Genomic DNA, 22,108 nt, shown 5'->3' with positions numbered 1-22,108 from the left:
TATTGCCAGGCCTACATGTGGTGCTGTGCTGCTGCCACAAAAAATACACAAAGCAGAGAGGAATAAGATTTGATAGGAATGTGAGGTTATTGCTTTTTTAAAAAAAGGAGAAAAAAAAACTGCATACTGATCTACAAATGGTTCTAAAGTGGGAAAACTTTTGTGTAAACAACTAACAGGATCTTGGTGTAAATCGCACCTAGCTAAATACCAGGAAATAAAACGTATCTTAAGTAAACTTTTAGCTTACAAAGTAGGTAAATTTAAAACCCATCCGAAGATGCTTCTGTTCAACCTCCTTAAACACTTTTAAATGCATTAAGCCAACAATTTTATTCTGTTTGGATAGTTAGAAGCATTGCCTGCTGTTGACAGATGCCTTCTGTAACAGCTAAAACCACAATAAAGTCTTAAAACAGTCGTAACACTAAAAGGGGTTGTAGTTTAGCTGACAAAGATTTCTCTGAGTCGCTTTTTCTTAATTTGATTAGAAGGTAATGCTGAAAAATTGGCCAATAAGTCTGACTTTTTTTCCCAGCCTTTTTCATACAAAAATTAAAAATGTTAAGCCAATTTCATTTTTTTTCCAAACACATAACTTTACATTGGGCTTTATTTTACCAATATTAACCATGTAAATAGTTCATACCGTAATTTTGAGGGGAATAAATATGGCTTCTAGTTATATAAGACCATCTCTTGTAATGGAGGATGCTCCTCACTTTCATCTCCAAGGCGGTTTATCATGTACTGAAACAGGGAATATGCAGCAACTGAACTGTTTCCAGACGTGACAATTTTCTTCCGGCCGCTAGGTGGCACTGTGACACAGCATTGCTTCTTTATCACATCCATCTCCTCAAAGCTAGGTAACAAACCGTCAGCTCTGCTGTTTGGGGCAAGCTAACCATCGTATAGGCTTAGCACTTGTAGCATTGCGACAGTTGGCTGTTTCATGGGGCAGATTGTACATCATGTATACCAGCAGATCACAAAAGCAAACATGTTTGGGTAATAATACTCAGTGCTTCAGAGTGGAGGTCACATTCACATTGTTACAAAGTGAAACTAGACTGAGGCATCTCTTGTTACGCAAATGATACAAATACAAAACACTGAACACTCAAACAGTAACCCCTTAAATACGCACGCACACACACACACACACACCACATACATACACACACACAGAGCTCTGATGTCAGTTCAGTATTACTCAGACACACACAGATGCACTCTTTCTCTCTCAATAGCAGTGTTGTAAAATGAAATCAGGTCTACACTATCCGCACATTTACATCTTATATTTGTTTATATTCATAAATACGATTACACTCGTATTATAATAATGTACATGTAGAGGCTCTTTCTGAACAACCAGGGAGGGAGCGTCTGCAGTGGAGGAGAAGATCACCGTCTTTACTTTGGACACAAATGTAACGTTTACCACGGATATCTCTGGGACATTCTCGCAAGTTTTTACATTACAAACAACTGTCATTCCCAGTCTTAAAGACGAACCAATGAGGAAGAGTCAACTTGCTTGACTCTTCGTGGCATTTTAAAATAACTGGTATGGGACTGTGATGAAACTCAACTTTTATTGGTGCTATGTGTGCGCCCCCAGCTGTGTGGACAAGCTAAGTTTATGCTTTCATGTTATGATGCTGATAGAATGTCATACCTTCTCGCCTGGTTGTGTTATGTAGAGGAGTCTGGCCCTGCTCCAAACTGCTCCTTATTAGAATGCTTCCAATTAGAACAGGAGAACTGAAACTGTATGAGTCAAGTCAGATATATCTTCAGGAACAAAAGTGTGTCTGTCTGAGACAACCTATCAGTCGCAGTCCAGATACTGCAGCGTCCAAAATGTCATTGGTGAGTGACATTTAGAGACTTGGAGGGGTCTGGACCCTTGGCTATTGACAAACGATTTCTTTCTGCAGGTGTGGATTCAGTTGCTGTTTTAAACGATTGGATCCGATTTCACCCAATCGCTAATGTTTGGACGTGACATGCGCACTGTGCCAGTTCAATGAAGAGAACTAGACGTTGCATGCTCTGTAAGCAACCCCATGAGGAATAGGAACAAGACATTGTTGTCAGCAATAAAATGTCTTAAACATCCCTCTTGCTGTGACTTTAATTGTTCAGTATGTGAAACGTGGCAAACACTGACTAAACGACTTTGTTTACTTCCTCCGATGCCACTGCTAAAACTATAATCCTGTGTAGAAAAGCTAACTTTAAAGTAGTATCAGACTGGTATAACCATAAATCTCTGAGATTGCCTATTCTAGCTTGATGTGGTCATTAGTTGTTTTTGTGTATTTCTGGGCTTTTAATGCAAATATGTAGATAAACCATCCAGTTTTTTTCTTTCATCTAGCTTACCACAGGTGACACACAACGCCTGAGCTACCTCTTCAACCCTTTGCTCCGTTTCTCATCGATTGTAGATCTGAGTAAAGTTCCTCTCCCTTTACCTATTATCAAAGCGCTTCCTCTCTGACATTTAACGAGGAAGAAAGAAAAAAACGGGGCAGCAGCAGGATGCAGGCAGAGGAAGAGGAGAGACGGCTATTTAATGTGAAACAACGGTGAATCATCGTAGCAGGTTTGGCCTTTCTCAGAAATACCATTCTGTCATAAGATCTATAATTACTGCTGTGATTATCCCTGCGCCGAGATGGTCAAGTGCCTCCTCTTGTTGCTCAAACAAGTGGTTTTACTGACGAAAGACTGCGGGGTTTGCAGGATTCGACATACATTTTGCAGATCAGAGAGTTTGAAGAACAAACGCTCAGGTTGCGTCACAAGCAGAACAAGTATCGGCATTAACCAGATTACAAACTCCTTTGACAAAATATTGATTTTTGCTATCAAAGCTGTGGGCGCAGCTAAGAAGTGACTGAGGAGCACATCAGTATGCCTGGCCATGCCGCTGGAGGCAGCCGGGTGACACGTTTCATCAGCTGCCAGCCTAGTGTTTAGCTGGTGGACACTCAGCCATAATCTGCCACAAAAACGCTGCCTGGAAGCAGCTGGGAACTTGGCTAGGGTAGAATCTAAACCAGTGCAGCCATGGTCTGACCAAAACAGTGTGTGTACTGTACCTCCAGTCTCCAGCACTGAAGGCAATAATAAGATGAAATGTCTGGTATTCCATGAATATAAAATAGCACTCTCCGTCAGATAGCTGATCTCAACACTGCTGTTACCCCGCAGCCTTGTGATCTCACGTCCAATACAGTGTGAAAGCACGAGTAACACCATGCTGCTCTGCTATGCACCAAATGCAGCAGGAGGGAATTCCACTTTTCACAGACCATCTGACTGAATTTGTCAAGCCTCCCGTCTAGAGTAAAGCAGAGTGGGGAATAAACGGAATGGAGTCAATCAATCGTCAATGCCTCTTCCTCCTCCTCCTGTAGGACTGCATCCCTCCCTGTCTTTTCTTAACCTCCTAATTTCCCTAGCTTCAGTTCACCCCCTCATCCCTTCCCTCCCTTCATTTCTTGCCCTTCCCCTCCCCTTCTACTTCTGCATGTCACACTGCAGCAGTAAGACGATGGAAGGGTCGGACTTGGCCGCCTCTTTGAACTCCTCCAGGGTGATCTCGTCGTTGTGGTCCTTGTCCATCTTGGAGAAGATCTTGTCGACGCGCTGCTGAGGCGTCAGCCCGTCCTCGTTCATGCGCATCATGATCACCGTGCCGACCATCTTGTAGATGGCCTGCAGCACAGGGTAAAAGGGAAGAAGCTTTTTTTTAGAAGCAGCCCTAAGCTTTCTTTTTAGGTCGCCCACCTACAATCACACACCTCGATGATCTCCAGCATCTCCATGCGTGTGATCTTTCCATCTCCGTCCAGGTCGTACATGTTGAAGGCCCAGTTGAGTTTCTGCTCAAAGCTTCCCCTGGAGGTGATGGACAGAGCGCAGATGAACTCCCTGAAGTCGATGGTTCCGTCGCCGTTCTTGTCAAATGTGCGGAAGGCGTGCTGGGCGAATTTTGATGCGTCGCCGTATGGGAAAAACTGAAGAGAGAAAGCAAGGAGAAAAGCACAACGACAAATTATAACAATTGTACTGCGAAGAACCTCGATACTGTCTTTGGCCATGACATGTGTTGGTCAAAGATGTCTATAAATCTTTACAAGATGGCAAATTCTGTCACACAGAAAACAACCCTTTATATGCAGGAATATATTGATTCAACATCAGAAAAATAAGTTGAAGTTTGTGATGCATAGAAAGAGAACATGAAGTTATTGGCAGAAATATTTATGGCAAAAACCTCTTAAGCCACATTGTCATTGTTTTTGCTATGATTAACTGTAATACACTAGGATCCCCCAATATTTATATTTATTTAAATATTTGGCTTTAAATTGAGTTCAATGTGCCATAAAAAAAGATCTTGAAGTGTCTTCAGTTTGACTTGCTGAAACCTCCAGATACCCTGAGTTACATGAGCACTAGGTTTTTCAGAGACTGAGACGGGTTACTGTTTGCTAAATGAGCTGAAAGCTAGTGAGGTGAAAGCCAAGGGTCAAAAATATATCCACGTTTTGATGACATGGTAAGATCACAGTGCCACATAGTGGCCTGTCATGACAACTACAGCACATCAAAGGTGTCTTGGAACTTTTCCCCAAAGAGCATCCCAAATGCAGGCAGTTTCCAGTTTCTAGTGTAAAGTAATAGCAGTCCTGGTGGCTAGCTAACTTAGTGGCTAGATGTTTCACTTAAGTTGTATTAAAAACAGATTGTTTAATTCCAATAACAGAAGAGGTGTACAATGAATACAATAACTCAGTAGTCATAGATCTATTATAATCAACTAAGAGAACAAAAGTGATTAGCACCAAGAGTGTTATTGGTTAGAGTTCCAGTGAAACCCAGCCGTCCTTGTTAAGGCAGAATCAATTAGCATGTCTTCTTCTCCTTCGCCTCATGTTTTCTCTCACCTTAACGTAGAGCTGCTGGAACTCCTCCAGGTTGAGAATGCCCGAGGGGCAGTCTTTGAGGAAGCCTTTGTACCACTGCTTGAGCTCTGCCTCGTTGAACTCCGTGCTCTTGGTCAGGTCGTCCAGGACCTCCGGGGCCAGCTTGCTGTTGTGTTTCCCCATGATGCCTCACCTCTCTGGGTGGGAAAGCAGAAACAGAGCGAGACCGGTTGAGCATGCAGGTGAGGGGCCGCTAGACAAAACAACAACAGCAGCAGCGGCCCTGTGTTGTTGAACTGCACAGGCCTCATGAGGATGACGAACATGATTACTTGTGAACAGATGCAGCCAGAGCAGGTCTGCAACATTTTCATCAGGCTGTGGGTGTCTGAATATTTGCTGACGTTCATTTTCCAAGTGGATTTTAGTCTAATTATGGCTTTAAAATAAGATATTTCTTCTCTTTATTAATGACTGAACATCTAAAAAAAAATCTGCTGTTTGACAACACAGAAACATTGACAACATAACCGACATCATACATGCTAAAGTAAGAGTAGAAGAAAGTTAGCGAGTTAAAGCTGGAAGACGGAGGGCTTCGAAATCTGCAGCAACTGTCCATTCCTCAGAATGACGATTCTGACCTCTCGCTGTGTTGGCGAGGCCTGTGATGTCATCGCTTCAGCTTAGCCCATAAAACGGCCCATTAGCCACCGGCACCACACACATAACCCCACATGCTGATGGCCACTGCAGCACCTTCGTGACGCCATCCGTGACTCATGCAGCCGTTTTCGCACTCTGACACAGGACACAGCCGACGGCGCAGTGCCGGGCGGCCACAAGTCCTGACGGTGTCAGGGCAGTTTTCTGGAGGAAGCATCATCCTGTCGCACTAAACGTGGAATGAGTAATGGATAGGGAGGCAGCTGAGCCCTAAATCCCTGTGAACGGTGCTATTATTTTTGAAGAGTTGCATTCCCGAAACAAGTCAAAGACACTTGGGGGACACATTAGCTTAGAAGCAGGGTCATAAAAAATATTGATAGGAGGAATATTAGCAGTAAAAGGGTAAAAGCTGTTGGAGAAAAGAAAAATGTGGCGAAGGTCAGTTCTGATTTCTTCCAAGTGTGTGTCTGTATTTCAAGTCAGAAGCTTACCAAGGGCGTTACATACACACACTATTTCAAGAAACAAGCAATAAAATAAATTAACTCAGGTCATAAACGTCCACTGCTAAACTCCTAATGAGTCTCTGAATTTAAAGTTTAACTTTGAATTCAGAGTTAAACATGTGCTCTCATACATTTGCACATGTAAATGCATGTGCAGGGCAGAAGTCCACCATAAACACACTGACTTGTTCCTTAGTGTTGTCTGAGGACCTCACTCACACACATCATATTCACCTTGATTCTTCTCATATTTTGCGTTAAAGCCACTAATTCTGTGGCTCCCAAAGACAGGAGTAGGAGTAGGAACAGGCTATTATTATCACAAAACATTTCTGATAAGAATTTTGAATTATCTTGATGATTTCCAATTATTGATGCCTAAAAGAAAACTTTAAAAAACGTGACTAATTTGTCACTACTTTGTGGATCCATCTTTCATCTCTAGAAACCAAATATTTTGTCTAGTTTGCAAAAAAGCTTAAGCTCAATCAGATTTTTAACAAGAGTGTTTTTTGAAGAGCGGTTTTCAAGTCTTGTCAAAGACTCTCACTTAGATTTGAGGTTTGGAGTTTGACTGGACCATTCTAACACATAAATAAGCTCTGATCTAAACCAATCTCCTATTGCTCTGGATAGTTTATGATTGTCCTTACCTACATCTTCCTATCAACTTTTCAGTCGAAAGAAAATTGGTACCAGCCAAACGTGGAATCGGTAAGTGGGCTTTTTAAAGATCTGTGAAAGGCCACAAAATTACATTCAGTGCACCCTTACTAAATACAAATGCACAACAAATAATATTTTTAGATTTTTATTTGTAAAAGAAATGAGTCATTTATCCTTACCTTCCTAGGAAGTACATTTTCTACGTAGACCTCATAAAACTCCAAATAAATACAGTATGTGTGTTTTCACACCTAAAAGTCCAGTAGATTCGGTTCAATTGGGGACCAACATTTGTTACATTCTCAATTGGTGTGATTCACTTTCACTCACTGTGTCCAATGAGTCAGTCCTGTGACTGAAACAGTTCTGTCCCCTCTTCGCCTGTTGTGGCGCTGCACCAAAAACTACTGAAGCAAACAACACATAAACATCAGAAGAAAACACCGAGTGCAACTTCCTTCTTCACGAAATGCAAACAAAAATGGAGAGGCATCAGATTTCAGTGGTTGTAGGATTTCTCTTTTGTCTTTTGCAAAAGACCAAGACCAGGCAAATGAATTACAGTTGGGTTAAAGCGGGTGTGAATGCACTAAAGTTGGTGAAGTATAAACACTTCCTACATTGGTTTTAAGCCTCTATCCTTTTGTTACAAAATTGTTCGTCTCTATTTGTGGAAAAAATGGAAATAGAACTTTTTGAGGAATTAAAGCCCATTATATCAGACCGATTATATCAGACACCGGAAAGTCATTCTGAAGGATTGTTCTCATTAGTGGAACAAGCAACCTTTTAATCCACTAAACCCCTTCCCCAGTAGAGTTGTCGACTTTCTGACAGCTCGCCTTAGTGATGCGTGACTCTCTGGTGTCAGGGTTTATGCAGAGATAACCATCATGGCCCGATCTCATTGGGCCAGCTGGGGTGAAGCTTTGACAACCCAGATGAACAGCCTTCTTCAGCATATCGCTTCGGCTGCCCTGGAGGAGCTAGAGCTTATCAGAGTGCAAACAAAAAGGTGAAGGTGTGCGCATGGAGAGCATGCCAAGCAGTAAGGGGGGGGCACAGAAAAACTGAACAACACATGGATGTAGACTTTAACCTTAACTATTCAGATTCTTTCTTTCAATTATATGTCAGCTGTATTTCCTTCTGCTGGATGCTGTTTTCTGGATCTTCAACACACACGACAGTCTCATTGTATCCTATTATTCACTGATTTTAACATAATAAGCACTTACAAATAACATGAAAATGATGGAGCCCCATGATTCTTTGTCCTTTAACTCTTATGTGAAATGTAGAGCTGTGAGAGCGCTGCTCAGCAATGACATGCTGTTGCTGCTGTGCGCAATGAAGTCTTTGACATGCTGTTCATGTCAAAAACACCTACACACACACACACCCACACACTAGTTCTGATGCTCGCTATAACTACTTCAGGAAACAATAAAGGGTAAAGTGCAGGTTTTGTGTTATGGAAACAGACAATGCAAGCAGGACGCTAGCTCACTGCCGAAGGAGAAGACAAACGAGTTTCTTATTGAGTCTGAAGGGAGCTTAATGCATGGTCATTCCAGACGTCACACTGATAGTAAAACTCTGGGTGGAAAGTTGAGCTGTAAATGCATGGAGGATACTTTATGTGTGTCACCACGCATGTGTTTGTCAGGCCAGCTTGACGGAAGCAAAGCTGACGGGGCGAGAGGCTGAAACATGTTGGAATGCCTGCACTGTGGATTACCTAAGGATGCGTTTAGCGGGACACAAGTGGAAATCTAAATGTTGAATACCATGACAGCTGCTCTGCAATTGTCCAATACTTTTATTTCTGCATTGGACTGCTGCAATGGATCAGACAAGAAACTTAGCACTTGAAATGAATGACCAAATCCACATGGTAAATAGAAAAGTTGCTTTCCTACTCCTACATTTCTTAAGTTTTTAGACACTAAAATGTTCACACCTCATAAGAAGGCAAAGTGCCAAATTTCTAGCCTACTAGTGTCTTTTTTATATGAAGCTTCCTGGGGGACATGGGAATTATTTTTTTCTTTTGCGTTCCCTCGCAAAAGGTTTTGCATTCTCTCGCAATAATGTACTGATTAGTTCATGCGGCATAATTGAATACTGTATGATGGCCTTTCTTACGGTGGCCATCGTACTTTCTGCTATTATAGAAAGTTTTTGTAAGGCTTTTCCACATGTTAATATCTGAAGTTTTATATATTTTTCTTTAGGATAGAAACGCACCACAAACCTGTGACATAAACAGAAACTTTCTGTAAGTAGGAAAGAAGAAAAAATATATACAAACTATTTGGACTAGTTCTTAGTTATTATCGTGGGGTAATAAGTCATCTGACAGTTTTGATTGTGTCTCTTTTCTGTTGGTAGTCAGTTTTTTGCACAAAAACTGACGTTTGTTTAAGAACAAACACTGAGGCTCTTTAAATGTGTATACATTTGAAATTTTAAATTGACATTTGTGACTGTATACAAAATAGGCCAGCAAATATTGCAGTAAGCATATTGCGCGGCAATGCAAAAGAAACATTTTTCCCCACTTTCCCTAGAGGGCTCCGTACTTTTACAAACATCTACAGTAGTTAATTGTAGACAGTATGTTGGTATTGAACAATACAATATGATGTCAAGTTGGTACGACTAGGTGACTAGGTTCGGTTGGGGAACAAAATTGGAACATTTGTTACATTTTCAGCTGGTGTGGTTTTCTTTCACACTGCACTGTCAGCTAATCCTTTGAGCAACTTCCTTACACTCTCTTGTCGCCTGTGGTGGCGTTGCTCCAAGAACCACTGATGAAAACAACACTGAAACCTCTGAAGAAGACAGGTCAGGTTGTCTTCTGACAACAGGTCAGGTTGCTTGTTCAACAAGAGGTGAACACCCGCTTGTTCACCTCTTTTGTCTTTAGCAAAAGTCCATCATTCATTTCTCCCGCTAGAGCTAGACACGCATTTGTTTTAGTTGTAATTACCCAGAATGCCGTACGCCATTGTCCGCTTCCTGCTTTTGGAGCATTATATGAGTGCCTGGCATACATACGTTGGCAATAAATCCTGGTTTGGTCCGCTTTTCTTTCTCCACTATAGCTGCTGAGAAATCTTAATATTCCCAAAGAGTTTAGTGATAGCTGGGAGTCCTTTCTGCTTTGTTTCTTTGTCACTTTTTAAAGTTGAGGAATGTTTCATTGTACAGTCAGTTATAGGAGGCCTTCTGCAAGTGTTAAAAGTATAAAACAGCGTTACATTTGTTTGGTACATGTACATCCCAAAGCAACAGATTTCTACCGGATATTTTCAAATACGTCCACCATTGTGGTACATATATTTAGAAACACATGTTCTCTGAAAATGTTTGTGGTTTTTGTCAATTATTTTATTGCATGTACATGTCATTAAATAAAGTACTGATCTGGGACTTGGCTTCTGCAATGTCCCAATCTTGAATTACTCAGACTGGTATCAAACATATTTCTTGGCACACCTGGGTATGTCCAATCACTGTGCACTATACGAAACAAATCATTATTCCAAACCCTCCATCTTAGTCAATGTCACCTCCATCACATTCTCAAATACATTTACACCTTGGTAATAGATCTTTGTCTGGATGTCTGTTCACATTTCTCTTTCCAACTCCATTTAAATGCTGTTTAGACAGAAGGCAGCATCATCTTTCCTGTCTTTTCAACAAACTTTTACTCAGACGGATGGTCTGGACAGAAGGCTGAGTTTGTTCTGTGACAGTTCTGGAAGTGAAACCTTTAATCAGTGTCATAGTGCTCTGATCTAATGTGTGCTGATGTGTCTGTTCACACCGGAGTGTCTCCCTTGACGGAGAGACCGTGATCAGAAATGTTCAGTGCTTGACGAAGCAGATCATACCTTCTGTTGATTTCCAGATTGTACTGTTGTCTAAGACAACAGTACAAAACTGGAGACTTGCATTTTGATGCACGGATGTTTCATCTAAAGGAATCACATGCTGTACATGTCAATGTCGCTTCTAGATAAAGTATACACAGACGCAAACGGAAATGTGAAGACAGGAAATCCAGTTTTGCTCTCCGCTTAGGTTATGTAAGGAGAATATGTAAGGTCTTTTTTTTGACAACTGTCTAGAAAGATCTATTGAAAATCTCCTTTGACAACTTTGACTTGATCAAGTAGCCTGTTAAATACACAGCTTTTATTAAATGAAAAGTTCACAGTCGGTAAGGTGTTGACAGGAACTCCCTAAGAAGATGCTAAATTTGTTCAGAATTATCCACATTTCCCTCTTCCAAGTTTTGAAACTGTAGTTGTTACCAGCACTGCAAAAGAAAAACTGCTCTTCATCTGAAATATCTCGTAAAATTTGCTAATACTGTGTAGACGTCTCTGCAAATTGGCAAAATAACCCAACATAACACGACCCAACTGAATAAAATGTTCATTGATTATGTCATGGTTCATCTAGTTTCTCACAGCTAACCATTGTAAAGCAGTAGTGACTGAGTATTGTTCTTGACATTCAATTTTGTGGTTGGCTGAACTGTTAGTAGTTCCCCCTTTTGAGGTTTACCTGGAATTTCTTCAAAAAATCATGTATATTGTTTTATTTTTCTGTAATATGGTGGGTATGTGTAAAGTAGCAGTCCAACAGTGAGGACGAAACAGGTCTGAGCACCAACGCTTAAAAATCTCCTTGTGTCACTTCTTGCATGACACGATGAGCCTATAAATTTCAAATAAGGCAGCATATAATGTTTCTGATAGGCTGTGTGGGCTGAAATTATGACAAGTGATAATGACATCCATTTGTCTGTTTCTTTCTATAGATTTTACACTTGATGCTCCAAACGATAATATGGTCTACTGGTTCTACAGTCTGTGATAGAAGGGATATTAGTGTTCCTTAACTTTCTACCAAACTAAGTGTCCTGTCATATTGTACCACCGGATTAAAGTCACTCAGTTGTCTACTTGACTTTTAAGACTGCTCAATCCTTTGATGACAAACATTTTGGAGAACCTACAATGTTACTACTTACCAAAAGACTTTTCCAATGTTTCGTTTTCATTCACTCAAATGCAAGTTTGGAAGTTTTCTCACAACTAATGAAACTTTTCTTGATATTCTTTCTGCACCTCCATCAGTTTCAGTATTGTTGTGGAGAACCAAACCCCATCAGGAGTTTTTTTCAGGTGATAAAATGATGATGGGACGCAGGCTGAGGACTCCGTCGAACCCAAAATCGATGTTTTTCACTGGTCACACCAGTTAACCACGCAAGTTCCAAGTTAAACTCTCCTACTGAGTCAAAGCAAGATGAACAAATTCTAGGTTTGAGAATGTACTAAAACTAATGCAGCACATGGGAAAGAATCCGTGACTTGAAAGGGATTGTTGAATAATAAAACATGGTATTAATAATTCAAATGTGTGTACTTTAATTATTCAGCTTTAAAAATGATTCTCTTTTTTATGCAAGTACAAAATTATTCATTACCATAAAGTCTTACTTTACTTTCCCGTTTGTTTTGTCTGAATGAAAGTAATATTACAGTTTGGAAAGAGACCTGCCAGTCCCAACTTGAAATTGATAGAAAATCTGTGAAGTGAGCTAAACACAGGTGTATTAGTAAGGAGGCTTCCCAGCCCCAAAAAACTAGAGCTCACCACTAAAGGTAAACTATTATCAGTGGAAACTTAAAAAGAAGAAAAAAAGCTGGGCAGCAATTATAAGAAACCAACAAGGTTTTATTGCCACTGGCTTTTAAGAAAGTTTGGCTCCTTCTACATAATTTTGTTATGATCTTAAAAATGCTCAGGCAAAAAAAAATCTAAATGAAAGAATAAATCAGTTAATATGAAACATTTCAGATTAGAACCCTGTATTGTAATGTTTTACAAAGGTCATCTCAAGGTGTCGTCTGCCAGCTTCCAATCGTTATGCTGTAATTCCTCTACATCACTTCAGTCAGTTAAAGAGCTTTACGCAGTGAAAAATCAGAGGCAGTCAACATTTAAAAAATCCTTTTTGAGAATCACAAAATGGTTGAAATGCTTCAACTGTAATCTCACACAGTCCACAGTGTGGACTTGCTAATTTCCACTATATGGAGGAAGAAAATGTTGAGCACACTATCACTACGATGGGAGTTCTCGCTCCGCGGCTTTGGCTGAACGTGTCCCAGAGGGAGAAACGTGTTGCTGTCTCTGCGAGGGAAAATGATTAGCTGGCAAAAGCTGTAATTGAGTTGGAAAGAGCGCAAAAATGGGAAGCGGGGCGTCCCGTAGAGCTGGTGACTGTGCAGGGCGGAGTTTGTGTCATCTCTTCAGAGTGGAAAAAGGACAACAGATGTGATATGGGGACAATCGATAACACACTAGTCCAATACCGGCTCTGCTATCTACTACCCTGTGAAGTGCATTGGGCGTGTGCGTGTGTGTGTGAAGGTTTGTGAAACAGGGTAGAAGAAGTAATGAAAACCTAAAACAGGGCCTGCTTATTGTTATGTGAATAAGCAATAAGCTAAAACATTATTGGGGCAGCTCAGCGAACTGACAAAAACAAACCGCCATCCGTCAGAGACCGAGGCTCACGGCCAACAACGAGCAGCCTGATTTATGGATGTGATACGAGTTCAAACCAAAATACTGATGACTAAAGGGAAAGTAAGTTTACACGGCTCCGCCGCTTCACGCTGAGAGCTCTGTACTTGTGATTTAAAAGGCGTAAACCTTGAATCAAACTCGACAAATTGAAAACTGTTTGCAACATGAAGCATATCTGAAAATTTTTAGAAAACTAGAAATATTGCAATATTTACTAAAGGATCAGGTTTTCCCAGATATGGTGCTGCTTTTTATCTCATTGTACCAAACCTTAACATTTATTTTAATAAAATACCTACCAAAACTTAATGAAGTCTTAAATAAGGCCATATGAATGGCTTGCATCTAATGTACACATGTTTGAGAAATTATGTAGAGAGTAAGAAACTACAGTGGAAAGCAGGGGGTCGGGGGGGGGATTAGTACATGACCTTAAAAAGATCAGACAGCCTAGCATGAGAACCTGTCATGTCCTGTGTTTAATACAGGCTCATGGGATCAGAAGGAGCTTGGAGAACAATACAGAGGAATTTACAATCACAAACGTTTACATACACTTTAAGTCTCGTTATCTGCCATTGGTTTCAGGGTTTCCTTGAATGGATTTTGCTTGACAAACCTTCTTGCTGGTTCATCTTTTCCAACTACATTTGTTTCTTCAACTCAACTTTCTATGATTATGCTTGAACACAGCACTTTGTGAACAATCAGGGTTATCCTTTAGCAATGACCCTTGTAGAGGGTGTCAAGGACCACAGTCACACAGCAGGTCTTGGTGCTCAATATCAATGCTTTTTGCTGAAATTAGATTTTTTTTGTGGTCATTCCAGTTAGCAGTTAAACCGGACTGCAATGAGACTACTGTGTGAACAGTGAACAACGGCGTCTCACAGCAGCGCACTGTTCGCTGGAGTAATAATGGACCCCATGTATTTCAAATGTGGGCAAAACTTTGTCGATATTCCGCCAAGGTTGAAAAAACACAATTTCACTTCTGCGGTATTAATGAAAAAAATCAAATAAGTTTGGTCACGCAATAAGTTAAAAAACATGTCTCACCATCATCCTCTTACCACTTCCTGTTGTTGTCTTCTTTGAAGTTTGCGCCAGCGGCAACATCCGGTTTTGAAATTGCTTATTTCACTCACTCAACTGAATGATAAGTCTTTTTTTCCTAAGATGTTGCAAGATGATTTATAATTTCAGTCCTAATATCTGTGGACAGTTTTGATTCATATGTAAAGGGTGAGCAAGTATTAAACCAATGTCCTCAATTTTAATCTTCTGAATGAAGGAAGGATTTTCTAAAAATGGGTCTTAGAGTATAACTAGCTCTAGAGTGTGACAATAACACAGCACCAGTGGAGCAGTTAGGCGTTAATGAAAACCAGTGCTCCTGTGTTGGGCTGACAGTGAGAGAGCAGCAGACTGCTGGTCTGAAGTCAAGCTGTGCCAAGTTGTGTAACAACTGGAGTGGATGGCACTGCAGGCATCGGCCTCGACTCAAATGAATATCTAAATAGATCGAAAGGTTTTGTGTTGATTATTATGTGACTATTGATTCTTTTTGACAACCCCAGTTGCCAGGGGAGTGACGATGCATCCAGCTCACAAGAAAGAACAATACTGGATGTCAGGGTTCATGAGAATGAGGTGAGACCATAAGATAATTTCATAGTATTTAGATATTGTTTAAGCATTTAATTTCTTTTATACAGAGTAAGGATCAGCACAGAATAATCTAGACCACATATTGTGTTTTATGTGCCTGTTTTTAGTCTATGGTGGTCTTAATGCCGTAAAAGCAACACAATGTTTCCTTTTTGTAATTCCACAACTAGAACAGATACTTCAAAAATGGGAAAGTGTGTTTTAACAAATCTCTGTTCAGTATAGAATTACTCAGTTCAGGCTTGTAAAATCTGTTAATTTCAATGCAGTCCACATTCCTTAAAAAGGCCTGTGAAACAACCATTTAGTTTAGCACAGAGAGGTAACAACGAACAGGATGTAAACATTAACCTTCTCTAAAGAGAAACTCACACATACGACCCAAACAACTGCCTGCTCAAAATTACTTTCAAAAACTTCTCTTTCAGAGCATTTTGCTTTTTGATGTAGTTTTTGTCACAATAGTAGCCCTTATTTATCTATAAAGATAGCTAATATCATTTATTAAGGGTAAAGCTTTGGGGACTCTGCTGCCAACTGGTGGTTAAATATGTAATTTCATAAAAGAAAAAAATCATTGTAGAGGCTTCGTATTTCCTAAAACCCAGTAATATGCTGGGATCCTGTGTTTACAGCTGTAAATGTGTGATCGTAAGTACGGAGGCAGTTTTTAATTTTGATCCAAGGAATTAACTTTTGGAAAATACTGTCCCATTAGCATTAACACATGACTAAAAGCTTAAAAAGTGGCTAAAAGGACTCAACAAGATAGCTAGCTACTAGTTAGCATGACTAGCCTACCATTAGCCACTAATGGTTTGTATCTTAGGTTTGTATCTTAGTTGTTACTCTGTCACAGTTTGGTTTTCTTCTGAAAAGCCAAAATGGGGCCACACTGGAATACTGTACCACAAAAAGGTGAAGGGTTCACTGTACAGTAGTGTGTATCTTTTTTTTTCTTCTTATCCAACTTTTTTGTTATGCAATGAGAAAAAAATAAAACTCTCTTTATGATTTGAAACCATTCTGAATGTAATTCAGTGATGAACAAAATCTTTTTGAAATCAACATCTAAGACAGGGGTGCCCGAAGTCGGTACTCAAGGGTCGGCATCCTGCATGTTTTAGTTCTCTCCCTGGTGGTACCAACAACCTTTTCAGCTTGTCAATGTTCTTTTTAGGCCATCTAACAGCCATCATTTGATCCAGGTTCGTTAAACCAGGGAGAGAACTAAAACACGCAGGATGCCGGCCCTCGGGAACCGACATTGGGCACCATTGATCTAAGAGATGAGACGAAGTTTGGAGTCAAAATGTAAAAAAGATCATTTGAAGAATAACAACACAAACGGGCGGTGAGGTATCATCATTTCCCTGAATCACATGTTTCATTGGCTTTTCTGTAAAAAGCTATGATGTCAACCAGTTAAAGTCACAGCCTAATTTTAGTACATGAAGCAATCCTGCCAACTAGACAAGTAAGACCTTTTTGTGTTAATGCCAACTGTAATTTAGTGTAGAGAAACAGCAGATAAGCTGCACTGGAATGAGTGGAAATCAGTAGAAAATAAGGGATGAAGTGTTAGCATGGCTCTTGCTAGTCTTTATATCACCTTAATCTGCATACACCTCCCAGCAGACTCATTCAGGATGGATGCATCGCTATAGAAACACTGCTCCCCCCGGTGCAGTTCGAATGTTCACTTAAGATGAAGCAGCATGTTGAGCCAGGGGAGAAACAAGGGGCACAAAAAGGCAATGTATCCTCATGAGTCAGTCTCCTGGAGACTCTACGTCTAAAATATCACTGATTCACTGCTATTACTGTAGCAGATTCCCTTTCCGGCAGAGTCCTACCACACCTGCAGAGCCTGTTAAAATCTGCAAATATCTGTTCCTAAAACACACTGAAGTTCACTGGAGCAAAATTGTCTCCTAGATTACCTACGCTCAAGAAAATGTATTAACTCCAAGTACCGTTTTGGAAAAACTGGGTATTTGCAGGTTTTAGCAAGTCAAATCTAAGACTTTTTAAGACAATTTTGATGCCATTTTGAATTAAATCGAAGAACAAAATAATTTATACCTGTCCACACATGTGGTTAATTGTAAATAAATTCAGTCTGGACTTTGACTGGTCTATTCTAGCACATCCACCTCTTTGTCTACAAACTATTTCTGTGTAGTTTTGAGGTCGTAAACATTTAGGCTTTCAAAAAATAATTGGTTTTAAAGTTAAAATAGACTGGAAGACTTTTATACTGTGTGGCCAGGCAGAAATTTTGCAAACTAAATTCAATCATTTGTCTGGAGGTCTTGACAAAGCAACATGTGGGATTTCTTCTGGCATTCTGCCAGAATATTTGTCACTTTAACCACTTTGGGGGATGAAAACTTAACCCTTCAGCCAAAATAACCCAAATTAGGTTATTTTGGTATTAACTCTGCGGATTTTAGCGTGTACATAATAGCTGTTATGAACATGCTTTCACCTTGGACTTTGAAACCTGGATAATTGATGGTATGTTTTGAACAAAAAGGTTATGTGCTATAGACAGATATTTTGTTCTTGTGTGTTTTCACACCTAATAATCCAGTAGACTCGGTTCAATCGGGACCAAAACTGCAACATTTGTTGCATTTTCAGGTAGTGTGGCGCTTTCACACTTGCTGCACTTTGATTAACCTGTTCACCTCCTTACCCGTGGTGACACTGCACCAAGAACTACTGAAAGAAACAACACGAAAACCTCAGAAGAAGACATGAGTGCACATTTCTTCTACACAAAATGCAACAAACCACGAGCCATTTCTCTTTCTAGACTCTGATTTATTTTGGTTGTATGTACCCAGAATGCCCTGTGCATTAGTTCGCTTCTTGCTTTTGGAGCGCTCTTTCTTGGCGTTCACATATGCATTCGAACTGCACCAGAGTTCACTTCAATCTAACCAAGACCTAGGTTTTTTGGTGGACCAGAGTTCACATTTTTGATCTGCATTAGAGTTTGATTGCACATTTACACCTTCACAATCGAACCAAACTTCCTAAGCAAAAAAGCTAAAGTTCAGTTAAAAAGTAATAAACAGGGCTGGTGTATACGCACCCTGACGATTGTGAAAAGTAGAGGCGCAACAATTGAAGTTCTCTGGCTTGTCACCAGTCTCTACGAAGCCTGACCTTACAATTCCAGTCTTGGCCGATACCAATTTTATTGGTCTGAAAAGTAACTAAATATTACGACAAAGCCGCTAACTTGACAACAGTGACTATTGTTGACTGCACAGACGTTACCTGGTTGGCAGGTCTATCAGTCAACCCTATCTAACAGCAGAACAAAAGGAGACAGTGGTTGGTTTCCAGACCTTGATGGAGGTAGACAATGTTGGTTGATAAGATTGATTTCTCATGTAATTATCGGCCAATCGCTGATCTCCTAAAATTAAATAAATCGTGTCCCATTTCTCCTACTTTTGGAATATCGCCAATCTATCGGTGCACCTGTAGGGCATATCTTTCTAATATTTTAGAAAGATATGCCACATCATTCAGCCACAAATATTTCCACATACACTGTAAATTTGAGGAAAAAGCTAGTTTAACCATCCTTCTACCACAGTTTCTGATTGGTGGGAATCTTCAGCTGAATGAAGGACCTTGAGTTTTAACATCTGTAAGCGTTCACTAGTTACCCACCACTGATCCAACAAAACTCCCTCACTCTGGATTCTTTTATTGGTGCTCAACCACAGTCAGCCAGTTTGCAAACACACACACACACACACACCCAACAACTACACATCTCTATATTCAATCATCTCTCTTCCTGGGTAATAAAGCATGTGACAAGAATGGATGAATCAATCAGTCAAGAGGTGTGTGTGCATCATGAAAGCCGCCCTGCTTCAAACACAAAGACGTACAGCGGACAATGTGCACACACATTGTCCGCTGTACACAGCCGGTGATGCATGAGACAGATGAGCAGTACACCTGGCAACATGGCTTATTACCAAAATGGAAATGATGCATGGGGAGAGGAAAAAAGAAACAAAACGCTGCGTATGAGTGTGTTATAGGAACACAGCATCCTTCATGTGAGGCTGTAACACACTTGAAAAACACCCCCACACGCACGCACACGCCCACACACACGGGAATAACAGTAGCAGTTAACATGTTGCTTTACGTTGGTATTATTGCACTGTGTGTGGATCAATAAGTCTTTCCAGCTTCCCAGGATGTGGATACAGTAACATTCACTGATCTGCTGCTCGGTCAGCTGCAGCTTCTTTCCACACACTGTTGGACATAGCAATGGAGCTACAAGAACATCTCTGAACACTGGAATGATTAGATGATTAAAGTCTTTTTTGTTTGAAAGACCGAAGACCTAGGGTGTTTTCACACCTGATAGTCTGGCAGACTTGGTTTTATTGGGGATCAAAATTGCAACATCTGGTCGCCATACTGCACTGTATAGATGGCATCAAGTGGTCGTCTAAGAGACTTGGTACTCTGTTGATGAACGCGAATTTCTTTTAGCTTTTGACTAATGAGCTGGACACCAATGTCAAAAAGTGTATTTATTTATTACATTTGTTTTTTTTTTTTGTTTTTTTTTTATTATTTTAATATTTCACTAGCAAAATATATTACCCCCGTTGAACAAATGTACTGAAATTAAAGGTTGTGGGGGTTTTTTTATTGTTCTGTTTATTATATCAAACCTCACTGCAATATGAAATTTATTTATTTATGCAGGTCACAAAAGATAGACTGTACAGACTTTTGCAGATGAAAAGCATGTGGTAAAAAATAAATAAATAAAAAAATTGGCTATGATAACTGCTAGCCCTCTTAACACAAAGCTGTGACCCCAAAATGAATGAGCGGTACCCGGGCGTCCATCGGTTCCAAAATGCAGGACTGTAATTGCTCAGCAGCACTTGAGAAAAGGCTTGAGTAGAAAGCAGAGAATAACAACCACAAAGCAGCTGCAGTGTTGTTCTACATACTGTATCAGACAAAAGTTAGAACAGACCTACTTCCACAAACTCAGTACTGGCAATTGTTATGCATGCTAAGAGAATTTGTGATTTAAGGCAAGAAAAACACACCAAAAAAAACAACAGAGGAAGCCACTGAGGTCCCATATTAAGATGTATATAATACATCACTATCCTTTCCTGCTCCGCTTTGTTACATAAAAGCCCAATAAAAACACAGTCAAGGTTTTAGTTCTTAATCATTAGCGTGATATGGCTGCAAAAAAAAAGGAATATAAAAGGCACAATCGTCAGGATTTACAACCGCAGACTGCAGGATGTGCACCCTGATTCCTGCTGCAGCTATTATGTTAAGATAACCAGCTACATGCATCCATTTACATCCTCGTATCATATTTATCTTCTGCACGAGCAGATTAGATTCAGATGTGTTCCTGTTCTCCTCCTGTTTATTATTTTATTCCTCCCACAGCATGAAGGACATCTTGCATTTAGCAAAACAAATGCTTCTTCTTAAACAAAGCACAAATTTAAAAAAATATGAGTCACCAGGTCTCCAGAATACCTTTTTTTAAATGAAAGCAGATGTGCTCACCAAAATGTCAGTTCAAAGTGCCCTCCAGGAAAACACTGAGCTCACCTGCTCAACAAGTACAGCTGAGACACCAACTGACTCATATGCAGTGCTACGTAATGTAACAGAAGACTATTCTTTTTTTGTTTGTTTGTTTAGGAAAACTATTCCTCTTTTATCACTTATTCTGTCAGCTAACAAATAAAAGCTAATTTGTTTTGGGGGGGTTTCCCCTCCCTGCATCCAGTGGCTTCACAATAATGGTGCAATGAAAGCAGAACATGAGAACAGAGGATAGAGGGGAGGGAAATGACCTCCACTTACCCTGTTATATTTGAGGGTAAATTCAGCTCCTTCTGACGAGGAAAGTGCTTCCCGGCTTGATGTCACGGCAGTATTTTCCTCCCAAACGGTTCGTCCCTCATGTAAAGCAGACTCCCGAGTTCACTCACCTCTCTCTTTCCCTCTCTCTCTGTGGAAGAAGATGAATGAACCGCTGGGTCTCCCTTGCCAACACATTTGCATAAGCCCCGCCTCCCGCGCGCGCTGGTTAGCTGGCGCGCCGCTGAAAGGAGGCTCCCTTTCACCTGATTGGACGAAGCGGCTTGTCAATCAGGAAGCGAGCTGTGCGCGCGGCTGTATTGTTGACCGTGAGCTAGTGCAGCTGAAGCAAGCTCCAACTGCGGAAACAAGCAGAAGGGGCACTATGTAGTGGTAAGAAAATGTTTTAAAACTTTTATTTTGCTTCTTATTTGAGTCTGACACACGTGAATGTTCAAATAATTAAGGAAGTTGTAAAATCAGACAAATATAACCTGAGAAAATATTTAAAAAAGAAAAAATAACTGTTTTCAAATTATTTTATTTATTAAATTGGTGAGGAAAACGGTTTAAACCAACCTGACTCCATGTGAAAGAGTAAATACACCTCAAAATATATAATTGTTTGTGCAAAGAATGACCAAGCACCAATAACTGCTTATCAAGGTCTAACATCGCTGTGGAGAGATTTATGTCCACTATTCTTGTAGAATTGATCAAATTAGCAATCTTGGAAGGTTTTTTAGCACTAACACATGTTCACTAGAGAATGAAGGTCACCTTCAACAAAATGACTGGCAGCTCAATGAGATTTAAGTTCTGACATGGAAGACAAAACCACTGGAAACAGGTGGGCTGGTATGGGGTTTCATTTTTGCCAAAAATATGCTTATTTGTCTATGCGAGGTGTGTATGCAGCATGCTTATGTAATGTAACGTGTTTATGTGTAAGATGTACAGTAAGTATGTAGTGGGATTATCTCCATGTGTTCACTGAAAAAAAGAATGGAGCTCCAGCTTAAAAAATAGTTAATTTGCTACATGTAATCAAATTAAGTTTGTCAACTTAATTTATTTACATTTGTTTAGCATTACAACTTAAGAAGTTTGATATATATACTT

General features: G+C 40.1%; 1 protein-coding gene across 1 annotated transcript; it reads right to left on the bottom strand.

Annotated features, from left to right (window-relative positions):
- On the bottom strand, positions 1 to 21,156 carry LOC102228321 (visinin-like protein 1). Its single transcript, XM_005809365.3, has 4 exons — positions 20,990 to 21,156; positions 4,971 to 5,146; positions 3,822 to 4,037; positions 1 to 3,735 (listed from the first exon to the last, which is right to left on the bottom strand). The coding sequence occupies exons 2-4, from the start codon at positions 5,130 to 5,132 to the stop codon at positions 3,538 to 3,540; spliced, it is 576 nt and encodes a 191-aa protein (XP_005809422.1). The 5' UTR covers positions 5,133 to 5,146; positions 20,990 to 21,156; the 3' UTR covers positions 1 to 3,537.
- Positions 21,157 to 22,108: the final 952 nt, after the last annotated feature.

This window comes from Xiphophorus maculatus, chromosome 13 (genome assembly GCF_002775205.1).
Source record: "Xiphophorus maculatus strain JP 163 A chromosome 13, X_maculatus-5.0-male, whole genome shotgun sequence".
NCBI lineage: Eukaryota > Metazoa > Chordata > Actinopteri > Cyprinodontiformes > Poeciliidae > Xiphophorus > Xiphophorus maculatus.
The sequence above is the reverse complement of the archived record's forward strand: the minus strand, read 5'-3'. Positions and strand labels throughout refer to the sequence as shown.

What these genes read in the sequence shown, in the direction of transcription:
- LOC102228321 (XM_005809365.3), bottom strand. Translation starts at nt 5,132, where the DNA reads ATGGGGAAACACAACAGCAAGCTGGCCCCGGAGGTCCTGGACGACCTG. An exon ending in TCCAGCAGCTCTACGTTAAG is followed by an intron (nt 4,038 to 4,970) that starts GTGAGAGAAAAC and finishes TTCTCTCTTCAG; the next exon opens with TTTTTCCCATACGGCGACGC. An exon ending in AGATGCTGGAGATCATCGAG is followed by an intron (nt 3,736 to 3,821) that starts GTGTGTGATTGT and finishes CCTGTGCTGCAG; the next exon opens with GCCATCTACAAGATGGTCGG.